Source organism: Mus caroli, chromosome 1, assembly GCF_900094665.2.
Source record: "Mus caroli chromosome 1, CAROLI_EIJ_v1.1, whole genome shotgun sequence".
In the NCBI taxonomy this organism is placed as follows: Eukaryota; Metazoa; Chordata; class Mammalia; order Rodentia; family Muridae; genus Mus; species Mus caroli.
This window is the reverse complement of record NC_034570.1, coordinates 2,918,368-2,935,053: the sequence shown is the minus strand read 5'-3', so window position 1 is coordinate 2,935,053 and position 16,686 is coordinate 2,918,368. Positions and strand designations below refer to the sequence as shown.

General features: G+C 37.0%; 1 protein-coding gene across 2 annotated transcripts in view; it reads right to left on the bottom strand.

Annotated features, from left to right (window-relative positions):
• Positions 1 to 224: 224 nt before the first annotated feature.
• Rb1cc1 (RB1 inducible coiled-coil 1) overlaps positions 225 to 16,686 on the bottom strand; it is a 62,080-nt gene continuing 45,618 nt past the window's right edge. The window contains exons 16-24 of one of the 2 annotated variants that reach the window (XM_021181217.2): positions 13,782 to 13,947; positions 11,969 to 12,077; positions 11,647 to 11,887; positions 10,314 to 10,362; positions 9,295 to 9,342; positions 6,107 to 6,165; positions 4,125 to 4,261; positions 1,964 to 2,034; positions 225 to 1,198 (exon numbers count right to left, since the gene is read on the bottom strand). In XM_021181217.2, the coding sequence (XP_021036876.1) occupies positions 1,121 to 1,198; positions 1,964 to 2,034; positions 4,125 to 4,261; positions 6,107 to 6,165; positions 9,295 to 9,342; positions 10,314 to 10,362; positions 11,647 to 11,887; positions 11,969 to 12,077; positions 13,782 to 13,947 (958 nt within the window). In that variant the 3' untranslated portion in view covers positions 225 to 1,120. The remainder of the gene's footprint in view (positions 1,199 to 1,963; positions 2,035 to 4,124; positions 4,262 to 6,106; positions 6,166 to 9,294; positions 9,343 to 10,313; positions 10,363 to 11,646; positions 11,888 to 11,968; positions 12,078 to 13,781; positions 13,948 to 16,686) is intronic. The other variant, XM_021181334.2, reaches the window with a different exon arrangement.

Genomic DNA, 16,686 nt, shown 5'->3' with positions numbered 1-16,686 from the left:
TTTCCAATCAACTAGCCTAGCTACTTCAATATCTTCGTTCAGTGCCAGCTTTTGAGCCTTGAGTTTACATGGTTGTGTTCCACAGAACACCACTTCACCCTGTTACATAGGATACAAACAAACATTTTTTTATTAAACATGTTTCTCTTTGATACAGAACATTTTTTCACCTTTCCCAGCAATCACGCAATATATTTAAAATGTAACCTTTAAAAGGCACACACATTTACACTTTCAATTCTTTATTGTCTTAAAATTGTACAGGTCCTTTACAATACAGACTTTTGTTATTTAAATGGCCTCTAAATGTTAATATACAATGAATATCTTCTTCTGAAGGTCAACCATGAGTTACGAGCGAATTCATCGCTATGGTTATGTGAAGCAGTCCTAAGATGCTGAGAGGTCTCAGTGAGTCCTGCACTTGAACACATCAGTGTGGTACAGACTCTCCCTCCCTGGAGCCCAGATGATCTGTGTGGAAAGTGCTTTTGAAGATTGCTCATTAGTTATGGCTGATCTTAAAGTCAGTCAAATTACACTGTTTTTTTTTTTTTTTTGAAACATTAAAGGGCATTTTTTAAAAAATGAACAAGTTTGCTTTAGTAGTCTTCTGAGGCAAACTCACAATTACGATTATCTGCATGCAATGACACTCCTCGGTAATAGTTGGGAAGGATTTATACATTTTATAAAGAACACGCTAAGAGTGGAGGACTCTTGAATTCACAAGAGGACAAATGCTGGTAACAACATGGTAACTATTCAGCTAATGTTTATTAGCAGGCAATTAATGAGGCTAGTCACAAGCCACAGTGCAGGCTCTGCCCTTGGAAAACATCTACTTTGGTCCGAATTTCTAGTTATTTGGGTGGAAACAAAACAAAACCATTTTGATTCAGCCAAGAATTTTAATAAATTTATTGTTCCTAAGATGTAGCCACTTAAAAGGTAAGTGCAGTCCACCAATGAAGTATATTGTTATGTTGATTTTTGTAAAAACAAAAAAGCAAACAAACAAAAAAAACCCAACAACGATGGGCAGCTGTTTTTAGAGTAGTTTATCAGCACTGGAGGACAAATCAAAAATGGGTATGAGATGTAGAGATTTCTTCTGTGGCTATACTTTCTTATTCCATGACACAGCTTTCACTCTGTAAAACTTTGTCCCCAAAGGAACTTTAAATCTGTTTTGTGCCTAAGAAGGAAAGAGAAAAGGAGTCACTGAATGCATGAAACAAATTACAAGTACCCTTCTACCACAGTGCTTACTGCTAGAGTACTGAAGAGGGTGGAGTCTCTACTCTCTACCAAACTGTAAAAGATAGGTTCCTGGCCAAGTGAGGAGAATGAACTAACATTCACTGAGTGTTGGAGGTGGGGAGGATGGTGTAGTTCCCCTCCCCTGTCTACTATAGTCTGGCTATATACCCTGGAAGCCCTGCTATTCACTATGTAGACAAGACTGGCTTCAAATTTGTAGCATCCCTCCTTCCCCTGTCTTACAAAGGCTTGGATAACGTGCCCATATATTCATAGCCCAGGATAACTTGGAACTAAATAGATCCTTCCATCTCTGCCTTGGCTTCAAGTGCTCTGGTTAGAGGTGTACTACCACTCCTGGCTTGTCAGTTTCATTTTAGCCTCCAAATAAAGACTTGAGAGCATTTTTAATTTAATCAATGGTGTAACGTATAAAAATGAGTACAGACCAACTGTACAAATAAAGTTCACTGTTGCTTCTAGTGCTTTCAACATGAGTTACACTGGCTGTTTTCCTTTATAGGTGGATGAACTGTTGGCAATCTACTTCTATCTAAAGATAATAGCAATATTTACTAAGTTTCTGGGTTAAACTCAATTTAATAAAATTCAAGCTCTAGGTGAACAAAAATCAGAAAACACTAGTAACTATTTCCATATACTAAAATCCCTAAGTGCACTATTACAGGGTTACTCTTACCTTTTTGGCTTGACAGTATTCCTTTTCCATTACTTTCCCAAGGACCCAGGGTCTTCTAGATGCACCTGAAGCTAATAAATTGGTAATATAGTTTCAAAGTTCATTCAGGAGAAAAAGAACTTTAGAATCAAAACAGTAATGGTGTTCTCAAAAGAATGTTTAATCACTTTAAAAACCAGTAAAATCCAAATTATTTATTGAAGAAAAATCCAATATATAAATATGTGTGCTTTTTTGAAAATGCTCATTCAAGGAACACTAGTAATCTAAGTAGGAGTGATGAACCAATAACTAACTCAACACTGCCACCTACTGGAGGAACTAATGATACCTGCAGACTTGTGAGTGGCAGAGGTTCAGTGTGTGATGGAACTGTAACCAGTGCCTAGCACAGCAACAGCAACAGCAACACAACTTGGACTCCATGAGCAATTAATAATAAAAACCAAATGAAGTCTAAAAGTGGACTTCCTGTGCAGAAACTGCTAACAGCCGGGACTACAACACCAATGAGAAGACAAGCACTTTGTTTTAAAATTCATTACTTTAGTAGTGTACATTTTCAATTATACATGTTTAGAAAAACATAAGAAATAATAGAAATAAGGTAAAATGTTAACAGGCAAGTCTGAGTAAATATATGGGTTTGCATCATTTTCATCTACAAATGTAAAGAGCTGGGATAAAATTTAGAGACACAAGACACTAGCTTTGATCCCCAAACTGTGAAAAACAAACACCCCTTAAATAAATACAAGGAAACAAGTGAAACAGGAACAAGGCTAGAGGGCAGAAAGATGAACTGGGGCATAGTGCTCCATGACTGGAAACATAGAATTGGATAGGTACAGGGACATGAACCAGGAGTTCTAGATCAACCACAGATGCATGACAGTTTGTAACTAGTATGGGATATATGAGACTGTGTCAAAAATCCAAAAATACACGATAAGAAAAATGCAGCCTATTTCTGAAAACAAATTTATCTTTTCACTTTTCATGGCTATATAACTGCTGTCACACAGACATTCTAAATAGGCCATCCATCAAAAGCCATGACGGGGTAGTCAAGTGACACTGCCCTAGCCCATGGATGGGGTTTGACCATCAAATCATGTGAGGAAACTGATTTCCCTCTTCTTTTCAGGGCCTAGGTCTGGCTGAGACAGAGTACTGGAATTAAAGGCCTGTTCCACCACACTTGGCTTGGGGTAAACTAATTTTCTAAGCAGTTTTACTTAGTCTAAGAATTCCAGAATAGGGCCGGGCGTGGTGGCGCACGCCTTTAATCCCAGCACTTGGGAGGCAGAGGCATTCGGATTTCTGAGTTCGAGGCCAGCCTGGTCTACAGAGTGAGTTCCAGGACAGCCAGGGCTACACAGAGAAACCCTGTCTCGAAAAACCAAAAAAAAAAAAAAAAAAAAAAAAAAATTCCAGAATAGCTATTCTCTTCTCTCTGAACTCTTTAATGAGCTAATAAATAATGGGCGTTGTTACTCAGCATGATGAACAAAGCTCAGTTTCTACAAAATAAAACTCCATAAAACAATAATGATGATGATGATGAATCAATGAACAAATGAACAAGATAGGAAAACAAATCATAAATCGTACAGGAAAGGCACTACTTAAACTACTTATCTGAAAAACACTGGTAAGATCTTTCAGCAAATAAGCATATATTAATTATCAACAAAATGAACATCAAAATTCTGACAGTAATTTTGCAATTACTAGGTTATATCATGTTTGAATATATATGCAGTGTGAGCAGTTGATCTACTGTAGAATATTACAGTCAAATTTATAATTATCAATTAAGTTCATAAAAATATGTAGATAATGTAGATTTCATTTTTAAAATTTTATTATTATTCTTTTTAACTTTTCATTTCCCACCCCTTTCCCTTCTGCCTCTTGCGTTGGCCTGGCTTGCTCCATCCATATATTATCCATATCTTATCTTATTTGTTTGTCATTACGGATGGTTGTAAACCACCATGTGGTTGCTAGGATTTGAACTCATGACCTCCAGAACTGCTGAGCCATCTCTCCAGCCCCAGATTTCATTTTTTAAAAAGGCAGGCTTTCCTAATGACAGCAGGAGGAAATACATGTCTTCCACTCAAGATTAGTACTGGACAAGTGTATGTGCACTTACCTCCCTCACCTGGTTTGAGATCCAGGGCAGGAAGAGACTCTGAGTGCAGAAAATATAAAGTAGGACTAACAGTAAACAACACATAATTGTCGTGCCGCTCATCTAGGATGATGAGAACCAAATCTCCCACCTGAAAACTAAGGAGAAGTAGGTTATTGTCTTAGCATTCGTTAATTACATGCTACAAACTTGAGTTGGCTCACTGTTTGGGGGTTCTATATATACCCACTACTTGTGTGCAGTAGAAAAAAATACCAGTTCAGTTTTTTCCCCAATCTTCCATTTTACACCAAGAAACATTTCTGGAATTTCAATTCTTAAATGTGATACTCTTCATTTCAAAAGAAAAAGCAACTGAATCAAATCATTGTTGTGCCCTTCCCCCAGCCTTGAGCAGGCTGCTCAGGCCTGGCTTGCCACAGGTGCTAGCCCACCTATGGTGGAGTCTTTTGAACTAGGTAAAGTCTACTGTCCTGCCACATCTGCAGCTTTTCTCCAAGACACCATGACCTGCTGAGAGGCTGAACCTGTTCTGACAATATACTGACAAAGCAGCGATCCTGTCATGGTGGGGGATGGGTCCTCCTCACCACCCACCTTTTATAAGCTCAAACTCATAAGTAAACATTGGCCTTGATCAGAAAACTTTGTCTTGCCTTGTTATTTCTCTCACAGCCTTTCCCATCCAAAACCCCATCTTTCCTTTCAGGAACCTAGTAACCCGTGGCTGCTGGCGGCTACACCATGTGCTGAATCTGGCCTTAAAAAGGCTCAATACAGATCTTAAATAGCACAGGAAGAAATATTTATAACTACCTACATGTACACTTAACTAGTGTCTACCTCTCAAACTGTGCTCAAAATCTTTACAGGTTCTGAAGATCAACCTCAGATTTAATTACCAGAGTAATTTTATGTGCTAGGTTCTCCAGCTGACAAAGTCAACTATGAAGCCTTTTTCCCTTTCCTTTCTTAGACACTTGCTATATGGAATAGCCTTTGACTTTGCCTCTTGCCTTCACTTTCTCAGTACTGGGACTACATGTGGATGCCATGAGCAGTCTCGGAAGAGTTTTAAATGCTGCTACAATTATGGTGTAAGCACTGTACACCGACTGAACACCAAAGCCTAATATATTAAAAGGAAGTAAAGGATCTTTTGAAGCAGCAAGATTAATACACTGGTCTCAGTTAGAGAAGATAAACAAGGATATCTGAGATTTGTTAAAACAACAACAACAAAAACCCTAGACAAATCAAACAAAACAAACAAAAATCCTTCAAACCAATTAATAACAAAAATCTACTATACATAAAATAAGGATCTTCTCAAATACTTAATCCAGAAACCAGGTACTGTGATCCACCCCCTTAATCCTAACATTCGAGGAAGCAAGGCAAGAAAATGGTGTATGGCAGGCCAGAATGGGCTACATGGTAAGCCAACCAAGTGTGTCAAGTTCAATAGTTTTTGCACAACAGGGTTCACTGAGCTGCTATGATGCTTTTCTTTATTATTCCAAAGCTCCTGCTAAACAAGCCCGGGGGAGACAACAACTTCTATGAGGTAATTTGGTCCAGGAAAGCTATAATGTTAAACTGTTTGACGAAATTTTCAAATTATACAATGAATTTATAGCACATAAAAACATAAAAAGGAGAAACAAAGCATAGCGACCTAAAATCAAGTTCTTCCAATCTCAAGTGAGGACGAAGAAGCTAAGGGTGGACACTCAGCTGACATATTAGCCAGTGTCAAGAAAAGCTTCCTGGCCTTTTGTGTGAATGACAGAACTCTAATGGGGGTGACTCAGAATACAGTCCCAAAGCTCCAACAGTGAAAAACCTTGCTTTCTAATCATCTTATCATTATGCACAAGGCACTTGGCTCAATGAGCATGGATCTAATAATCATGGTGATTACAACGTATTTTCATTAACAATTTGATGCAAAACACACAAAATAAAAATGAGATACTTACTCTCTAATGGCTATTTTTTCAGAATGCCTTGAAGAGACGGAGGACAAACTCTGAGACATCTGAGACAAAAAAGTGGAATCAATGCATTAGCTGTACACACAGTACCATACTCATCACAAAGTTCCGCTGTTATACATGTTGAATCATGCATTAGCTGCACACACAGTACCATACTCATCACAAAGTTCTGCTGTTATACATGTTTTAATCTGTGTTCAAGGTGAAGAGACCACATGTATGTACATTCACAATTTACATACATTCTTATTTACATTCATCAATTAAACACTGAAATCTAACTAAATCTGTACATTAAATTTCATCCACTCCATTCCAAAGACTATCTTGTCCAAAGGCAAGGAACTGGTAATAGAATTATCTGACTAAGAAGGCCTAATGCCTTTCAGAGATTTGATTAAATTACCCAGAAAAGTGACATATATCCTACCAGTGAAGTTAAGTCATTTTAAACACATGTTCAATTTTATTCAGATATTCTGAAAGCTCACTCTACAAAAAACATCCAAGCTTGGAGAAAAACATGTCGATGCTTCTGTGTAAAGACAGTAAATGTGTGGGAATGCACCCTTCTCTGGACACAGCTGCATGTGCTAGCTCTCTGGGTCACACGGGAGCATCTCTACTTCTCTGGTTCTACTATTCTAGGTGCTAGAAAAAAGCAGTTTTAAAATGTTTCTTGAACCTGACTGCCCTATATGAAAGCAAAAACAACAAAATATTAGTAAAAATCTTAGCCAAAGAGGGCTCATATTCCCTTGGGGACTCTCCATAAAAAAATGTATTAGGTGATGTCATCTGGAATAGGTCACTCTTCTTTAAAGCCTTCTTAATTAGTAATACTACCAGTATAGAACACCTAATTTTAGTTTGTGTAAAGGCAAAGGAATAAAACAGAGGCTGGCAATAAATGATGGCACATGCCTAGCTGGAATCATCACACTCTGAAGGTAGGACTATGCATTCCTTGCCAACTAGAGAGATCCTGTCACAAAACAAACAAACAGAAACAGAAAATAGAGAGGGATGCTTCACTGCTCCTATCTGTTTGTACATTTTGAGACAGGGTCTATGTAGCCCTGGCTGTCCTCGAACTCCCTGTAAACTAGGCTGGCCCTGAACTCATAGACATTTGCCCTCTTCTTTCTGCCTGCTGAGTGCTGGGATTAATGATGTGTGTCACTACACTTGGCTCACTGTTCCTTATTAAAAATAATCAATTGCAGGGGCCAGTGAAATGGCTCAGTTGGTGTCATGGTTTGAATATGCTTGGCCCAGGGAGTGGCACTATTTGGAGGTGTAGCCTTGTTGGAATAGGTGTGTCACTGTGGACGTGGGCTTTAAGACCCTCATCCTAGCTGCCTGGAAGTCAGTACTCTACTAGCAGCTTTCAGATGAAGATGTAGAATTCTCAGCTCCTCTTGCACCATGCCTGCCTGGATGTTCCCATGCTCTCATCTTGATAATGGACTGAACCTCTGAACCTGTAAGCCAGCTCCAATACAATGTTGTCCTTCTAAGAGTTGCCATGGTCATGGTGTCTGTTCACAGCAATAAAACCCTAACTAAAACAGAAGTTGGTACCAGGAGTGGGGTATTGCTATGATAGGCCTGACGATGCTTTTGTTTGGAAGAATGTAGATTTGGGGGTTTTATATTTGGAAAGCAGTGGATATCTTTAAGTGGGGCTTAATTGGCAATTCTAATAGGAATATAAAAAAACTTTGTAACTGAACTGTACAGAACTGGTCCAAGAGGTTACAGTGGAGGATTTCAATATGTGGCCTAGAGATTGGTTTTGTGTGATTTTGGTGAAGAATGAGGTTGATTTTTGCCCTTGTCTGAAGAGTCTAGCTGAGGCTAAGGTAAGCAGATTTATATTAATTACACAGACAAAGGAAATCACAAAAAAGCCCAGCAGAAACTTTTTTCTCTGGTTAAGTCTCATGAAGAGTGTTTTGAACAAGCATAGCAAGTTTAGAAAGGAAAAATATAAAATATATAATAGAAGTCTTTGTTGCATAAACCCTGGTGATCTATATTCATAAATTCAGTCCTTGGGACTATAGTGGAATGAGCCTATGTCAAAATTTGACCTTTTACCTCTCCACACATTGACTGTGATATATGGGTATCTGCATGAAAAGTATTTCTCCTTTTTTTTAAACCACTAAACATAAGCCTGAAACTATGTATCCTTTGAAATATGCAATTATCAGAAAATAACTATTTTAGGTGCTAGAAATTCAATCTGATTTAGGGGGAAATTAAGTAATTGCTCTATTAAAACATGAATGCCTCTAAAGTGGGCTGCTGGAGGAATTAAAAAAAAAAAGACACAAGTCAGGACACAGCCATTTATCTTCACTTTCAAATTTCACCAGAGTAAATATAAATTTTCAAAAGATTACAAAGCACTAACCCACTGAATTAAACATACAAGGGTTATGTGCATAATTATGGAATCCCAAGAAATAGCAGTTCCTTAAAAATAAAGACTATATTTTCTTTTTTTTTTCCTACGTGTCAAAGTAAGGTAGTCAGTCTACTTTGTTAAATTCTTAGTACAGTACACTATTTTCAAGTAAAAAACAAAAACAAAAACAAAAAAAACCAAGATACGGGCACAGGGGTTAAGAGCATTTGCTGCTCTTATGGAGGGTTGGGGTTCAGGTCCAGCATTCATGTGATGGATCCCAACTATCCACCTGCACTCACAAGTTGCACATAAATATATATATGCAGGCAAAACATTCATACACACAAAATAAATCTACAAAAAAGGCAGAACAGGTGATTCTACAATCAATCAAAATAGCAACTCTGACCAGATTCCATCATCACTTGAGAGCCAGTGATGGCCAATGTACAATACGCCTTAACACAAGTATGAATAAACCACACACATTCTGGGTTAGAAAGATGACATAGCAGATTAAAAGCAGGTGCCACCAAGCCTGGTGACCTGAGTTCAATGCCCAGGCACACATGGTGGCAAAAAACTGACTTTGTCCTCTGAATCCATACTGACACTATGATGGCATACATGCTCCATTCTCTTATTAGTAAGTGTAAAAACAAAATTAGGAAAGGATATATATCCTTAGGTACATGATGTCTATACCAAAATACAAAAGTTTTTAAAAAGAGACATAACCAAAAGAACTCACCAGTCTTTGATTTAACCGCTTATTTTCTTCTTCTTTCAACTGCAATGTCTACAGGGAAAAAACAGACCTGTGGTTTATTCTGGGATGATTAGCAAGGTTCTCATCTTCAAATAGAGAACATGACTAGAGAGTCTATTGTAACTGTTCTCATCACTAACCATTTTAAGTTTTCAAATCTTGTCATTAGCTGTGTAATTTATAAACACACAATAAATGCTGCATTTATCCCACCCAAATTTGCTAGTTCAGAGGTACAACCTGCATTTGCAACATATTGTTACAACTTGTCTGATCCTAAGGTGTTAAACACAAAACAGGAAGAGAATGGCTAATACATTTGAGTTAAACTGGACAGTTTGTCTCTGGATTATTTTCTAAACTGGTATACAACAAAGACACTGGTAAAAATAGTCATGAGTAGGTGAATGAAACTAGCCATTGAGGGTTCATTCTGTTTTCAAAGTACTTTTAATTCGTAAAAATTGCCAAATACTTACCTTTTTATTTTTGGTGTATTTGTGTGATCCATGTATGTTTCTGTGGGTGGATGTACACAATTCTTATGCAACTGAAGGTTCTTTCCTTATTTCAATTAATATTATTAAAAATTTCATTACTGCAATCTTAATATTTTTATATTCTTGCTCATTTGTAAAAAAATCTACTTTTTAAAAAAATAAACATATTGAAATTCTTACTGATATTATATTGCTGTTTTCTGAGCTGTTATTGGGTAAAATTTTATAAAAATAAGTCCTTTTTGCTATTGGGTAAAATTTTATAAAAATAAGTCCTTTTTGCTTTCTGGAGATGTCAATCACTGAAAAAGTTACATAGTGAGACCTGATCCTACAATTATTCAGCTACTAGGAACACCAATGACAGGCCCTCTCAAATTAATCATAAATTCTTAATTCATAAATGCAAGTCAAAATGCAATGTCTTTAAAACAAAAGGCATATAAATGTTTTCCCCAGAGTCATCACATAAAGCAAGTACTTCACAGAGAGTCTGCTCACCCGTTCTAGGAGCATGATCCTCTGCTTCTCTTCAGATAACATGTTTTCTCTAAAAGTGAAAGAATGGTTGTTTTTAAGGTTTAAGCATTTTCACAGAATGTACACTCTGAATTGTACATTCATCAACAAGATTTTAGAAGCTTAGCTGGGCATGGTGGCTAATCCCAGCACTTGGGAAGCAGAGGCAGGCAGATCTCTGAGTTTGAGCCCAGACTCGATAACTTTGATAAAGAGCCTGTACTAATTTTCAAAGGTAGCCTATATTTATCAGAACAGCTGATACTCTGTGTTCAGACTTAGACACTTGTTGAGACTATAAATAAAACTTTGTTTTTACCTAGAGGTAATTTTTACAAAATTCATACTTTCTCAGATAGTAAACACTTTTCCATAATTAATTCTGAAAGAAATGTATGAGGTTATATAGCTCTCTCAGAATATTATATTGATTATACTTGGTTTTAGATCCTTGTTTACTCTAGAATAGTCCAATTTCTACTTATATACCAGTGTTCATACATATGTATCCTTCTTAGAGGCATCAATAGCTATACATCTGAATAAAGATGTGTTAAAATTTCCAATTGTACAAACTCATCTTTTTGTTATTAACAAACGTTGGGAAAATTGATTGTCATTTTTAATTTTTTTTTGGTGTGGTTGTGTGGTCTATGCATGTGTTTGTATATATGTATACACATGTGTGAAAACCAGGTCAACATCAGGAGTCTTCGTTGAGACTGCTTGCTACCTTTTTTGAGTTTTCTCACTGACCCTAGAGCTCATTAATTCTTCTAGAATAGCTGGAGAATGAGCTCTGAAGATCTGCTTGCCTCTGGCCCCCACCCCACCAATATCAGGTTGAAGATATTAGATGCGTGTCATACTTTATACCTTATACTGGGCTTCCTATATTGTTTTGTTTTAACTGCCTCTCCTGTACATAGAAGACAGCTGGGTTTATTTCCCTCCAGAGGTCACTTTTTCACTCTGGATTAATTTCTGTCATTTATGAATTTTAATTTACCACATTCTCTTAACATGTTTCTACACTGCCTTTTAAAACTACTTTTATATGGGCTAAGAACAATTAGTAAAGTTAAAAATACCTCCTTTCTTTAGAATTTTATAATTTAATGGAATAGCAGTACTTTTTCTTTTTTTTTTTTTAATGTTGAGCAGGCCTCAGCTAAATTGCTTTGAGTTCATTGTTACCCAAAGAGAGCTTTAACTTGTGATCCTCCTGTTGGGATTATAGACCAACGACACCCGTGTCAAGCCCTGCTGAATATAAAAGCCTCTGATGAACTGAATGGAAAATAAGCCTACTTACTGGACAGACATCATGCTTGTCTCCATCGCTGAATCCGTTCTTCCTTCCTCTGCCGTCTCCAGGACTGATCTCTCTGGCTCACCTGGGAGCTCAGGTGCACAAGCACCATAAAGCTCTGGGGCTGCAGCCACAGGGGCCGAGGAAAGAAAACTGCTAGTGCGTAGCTTACTCACTTCCTCTTCAAGCTTCTTCTTCTCTTCAAGCAAACGAGCTCGGTCCTCAGAGAGCGACTCTATCAAATCTATGACCCCAAATTCAAAGACACATTACATGCTGAAAACACTTCAAAGTATTTTTAAAATCATATTAAGACAACACTAACCTTTATCCCGCTCTTGCTGCTGCATTGTACTTTTTAGCTTATCACTAAGATCATTTATTATGTTTTCTTTCCTCATTTTCTCTCTTGTTAAGACTGTGTTAAAGTTGGTCTGAAACAACAGTAATAATAGTCAATCAACTGCATACACTTAGGAGACAATGCTATGGAAATAAGACTGTAATGTATCTTTTCTGAGGTACCTTTATGGAGTCACATGACTAAGCAAATGGTACGTATTCCAGGAAAGGTGACTATTTTCCTTGTTTGAACTCAGTACTTGAAAACAAAATTTTCTCCTTGTTTATACTGTCAGAAAGGCAAACGCCTGAGATTTTAGAGAAGGAAGTTAAATGATTAACAGTGCTGTTAATAGAGTGCTGTTGGATACACGACTTTTTCTTTGGGAAACTTTCGTCTGAAATCTTTGATCTTTGGCTAGCTCTTGATTACCATACTAGTATGTGATTATCTTCCTCTTATTTGAACATGTGCAATGCCCTCCGGGCCTCTATAGCGACGACACTTATTACTCCCCAGGTTTCACCCACTGCATGAAGTTCACATATTCAATTGCCTAGGGGGATCTGACAGATAACTGGCAATTTTAATTGCATTTTAATTAACAAAGAAGATTAAATTTGTTAAACATTTCATTTATACTCATTAAACATATCCATTCATTAAAATATAACAAATACTTACATGAGAAAATGATCTAACATGATTCTTTAATTTGCTTAGCATTTACCCAAAACCTTTTAGAAATCCGTAAATGGCAACAGACAGATTTAACAGGAAAATCATTTGACAGTTTCAGACAAAATCTAACAACAAAGAACAAAGTAAAAGTTTCAGGCTACCAAGAATATTTGAAGAGCCCTAGAATTTGAAAAAAACCTTTTTTTTTTTGCAGAAAAAAAGGGGGAATGTTACCAATGCAGCTTACTACTAGGTAATTTCTGTTTACAAATAGAAAATTAGCACATGTAAAAGTACATTAACCATTGATTATCTTCATGAACTATGCTATTTCTGTAATATGAATGGATTAAGATAATCACAAATTTTTGTTTTGTTTTTAGAGACAGGATTTCTATGTATAGCCCTGGCTGCCCTGGAACTCACTCTGTAGACCAGGTTGGCCTTGAACTAGAAATCCGCTTGCATATGCCTCCACTGCCTGGCGATAATCACAATTTACAATAAGCAAACTGGAGCTTTAGGATAACTCAGAGAGTTTTTAGCTTCCGAGTTTTGAATTCTTAAAGTTAATTCAGATCCTAATTCATTATGGGAATCTGAAATTGGGTACGTTTTTATAAAAGACCACAGTGAGAATTGCAGAGAAAAAGCCCAATTACATGTGAACTAAGTTGTGCCAAGGACGTTGCAATTCTCAAAAGCAGATTTCAGGTCTATGTGAATTGATAATTCATACATAAACTGCTAACTACATTCCTGTGACACTGTTACAAGTTTTCTTTTTAAAATAAATGCATTTATTATGGAAAAGATCAAACATTAAGAAGGTCAAATAAGGGCTGGAGAGATGGCTCAGTGGTTAAGAACACTGACTGCTCTTCCGAAGGTCCTGAGTTCAAATCCCAGCAACCACATGGTGGCTCACAACCATCTGAAATGAGATCTGACGCCCTTTTCTGGTGTGTCTGAAGACAGCTACAGTGTGCTTAGTCATAATAATAAAAAAATCTTAAAAAAAAAGAAGAAGGTCAAATAATGGAAGCAAGAACCATCAACTGCAGAGAACGAGCTCAGCTAGTTTCTATCAGGTTTCCTCAGATCTCAAACACACCTGCTGCTCAGCAATCAAAGAGGTTCTGACATTTTGCATTTCTTCATTCTTTCTTTTCTCTTGTTCTTCAAGTTGTTCCAGAAACTTAGCTTTTTCTTCTTGAAGTTTCTCTTGAAGTTCCGCAACTAAGCTTGAAGAATCTTCTCTGGCTGACTCAAATGCAGGACTTAAAAATTGAAAAGACACTTTTAATAAACCAGTAACAGATGATCAAATATATATCAAATATCATACTTAGGTTATTTACCTCCCAGAAACCCAAGATAATGAGAAATGAATTTCTGTATTCATGAAGCCTGTCTTTCTGACTGAAGGTAAACAATGAAGTATGTAATATCTGAAGTGACATGACTGATGACAGCAACAAATGTGGCATAATCAGGGCTTCCATTTGCACCTATGAAACCAATATACTTGTTGGGCACTTCAATATTCATCTTTTCTATCCCTATAAATTGAAGAGGAAACACATACCTGGTGACTTCTTAGAGACAGTTTTGCTTTCCATAAAATAGATTTTGGCTTAATTTGATGCCTAGTGGTAAATAATACGAAGCTAAAAAATGAATTCTCCATACAAGAAAATCTATGTATTCTTAAACTGATTCACTTTAGTCAAAACTCGGCATCTTCTAGGCGAGGAAGCAGAGATGAGAATGGCCAAGTGAAGCACAGCAAACCCGGTGAATGATGACACACTGGCTAGTAATCTTAAATCTTTTTTATTTTCTTATTGGTTATTTACTTACATTTCAAATGCTGTCCCCCCTTCTAGGTCTCCCAACTTCAACACCCCATCAAATCCCTCCTGCCCTTTGCATCTATGAGGGTGTACCCCCTCTTAGCCATCCACTCCCACCTCGCCACTCTAGCATTCCTCTACTCTGGGGCATCAAGCCTCTACATGACCAAGGGCCTCCAATCCACAAAACAGAAATAGAAGGAACACTTTCTATTTCATTCTATAAAGCCTAAGCTGATACCTAAATCACAAAGACCCAACAAAGAATTTCAGACCAATTTCACTTGAATACTGATGGAAAAATTCTCAATGAACAAATGGAATCCAAGAACACATCAAAGTGATCATTCACCACGACCAAGTAGGCTTTATTCCAGGGATGCAAGGATAGTAATCCATTAATGTAGTCCACTACATAAACAAACTCAAAAGAAAAGAAAAAAAGAAAAGAAAAACCACATGATCATTTCATTAGATGCTGAAAAACCATTTGAGAAAATTCAATATCCCTTCATGTTAAAAGTCTTGGAAAGATCAGGAATTCAAGGCCCATACCTGATCATAAGAAAAGCAATATACAGCAAACCAGTAGCCAACATCATACTAAATGGAGAGAATCTTGAAGCAATCTCACTAAAATTAGGGACTAGACAAGGCTGTCCTCTCTCTCCCTATCTAATTGATAGAGTACTCAAAGTTCTAGCTAGAGCAATCAGACAATAATAGGTGATCAAAGGGATTACAAATTGGAAAGAAGAAGTCAAAATATCACTATTTACAGACGATATGATAGTATACTTAAGTGACCCCAAAAATTCCACTAGAGAACTAGAACTCCTAAACCTGATAAACAACTTCAGCAAAGTGGGTGGATGTAAAATTAACTGAGACAAATCTTTTATATATATGATAAACAAGATGAGAAAGAAATTAGGGAAACACCACCATTCAGTCACAATATAAAATATCTTGGTGTGACTCTAAGCAAGCAAGTAAAAGATCTGTATGACAAGAACTTTGGGTCTCTGAAGAAAGAAATCGAAGATGGAAAGATCTCCCATGCTTATGGATTGGCAAGATTAACAGTAAAAAAATGGCCACCTTATCAAAACCAATCTACAGATTCAACACAATCCCCATCAAAATTCCAACTCAATTCTTCACAATGATAGAGCAATTCTCAAATTCATCTAGCATAACAAAATCTCAGGATAGCAGAAAAAGTATTCTCAACAATAAAAGAACTGGGAGAATCACCATCCCTGACCTCAAGCTGAACTACAGAGCAATAGTGATAAACAAACAGGTAGAACAATGGAATAAAATTGAAGACCCAGAAAAAAACCTACAGCTATGGTCACTTGATCATTGACAAAGCTGCCAAAACCATCCAGAGGAAAAAAGATAGCATTTTCAACAAATGATGCTGGTTCAACTGGTGGTCAGCATGTAATCTTAGATCTTAATTTGCTTTCAACCTTTCAAAGATTCCAAAAATATTGCCTTTGAAGTATTGAGCCAAACCAAGCATGGTGGTTCATGCCAGCACTGCAAGTTTTCTTACTCATAGCAGCGGTGGGCTTCACATAGTGTCAGGTGAGCCTGAGCCACATGGCAAGGCTCTTGTCTCAATCTCAATTAGAGGCTGTTGTGTTTCTATTAGAAAATAAACTTTCAGTGTGCATTTGGTTGATTGTAAAAGACACTGGAATGCTTTTGGAAGAGAGGTGAAAATTATAAAGAGGGTCAGTTAAAGTTTATGGGTTTTATGCTCATGCCTCGTTTTCTGTTATAATTATGGTGGCAATGTGCAATTACTACTATAGCAACGGAAATTATGTACAAGATCACTGGGAATCTTTTACCCATACACCCAAATTTACAGATAAAGCTAACCCAAACTTGAACACTCAGATAAATATTCCTCCTTAATTAAGCACTTAAGTCTGATTTATGAGTGCAAACGGGTTGTGATCTTCCAACACTGCATTAAAAGATGAAGGGTCTATTTTGTTTCTTCTTGGGGCTGAAAGAAAGTTGCTGTGCAAGTTTAAGTTTTATCAAAGCTAGTATGCAGAGCTGCATACAGAAAGTGCTAATGAGAAACACAAAGGACTCAGGACTGTAACAATGAATAAAACTAGGCATAGGCAGGGCTGAGAG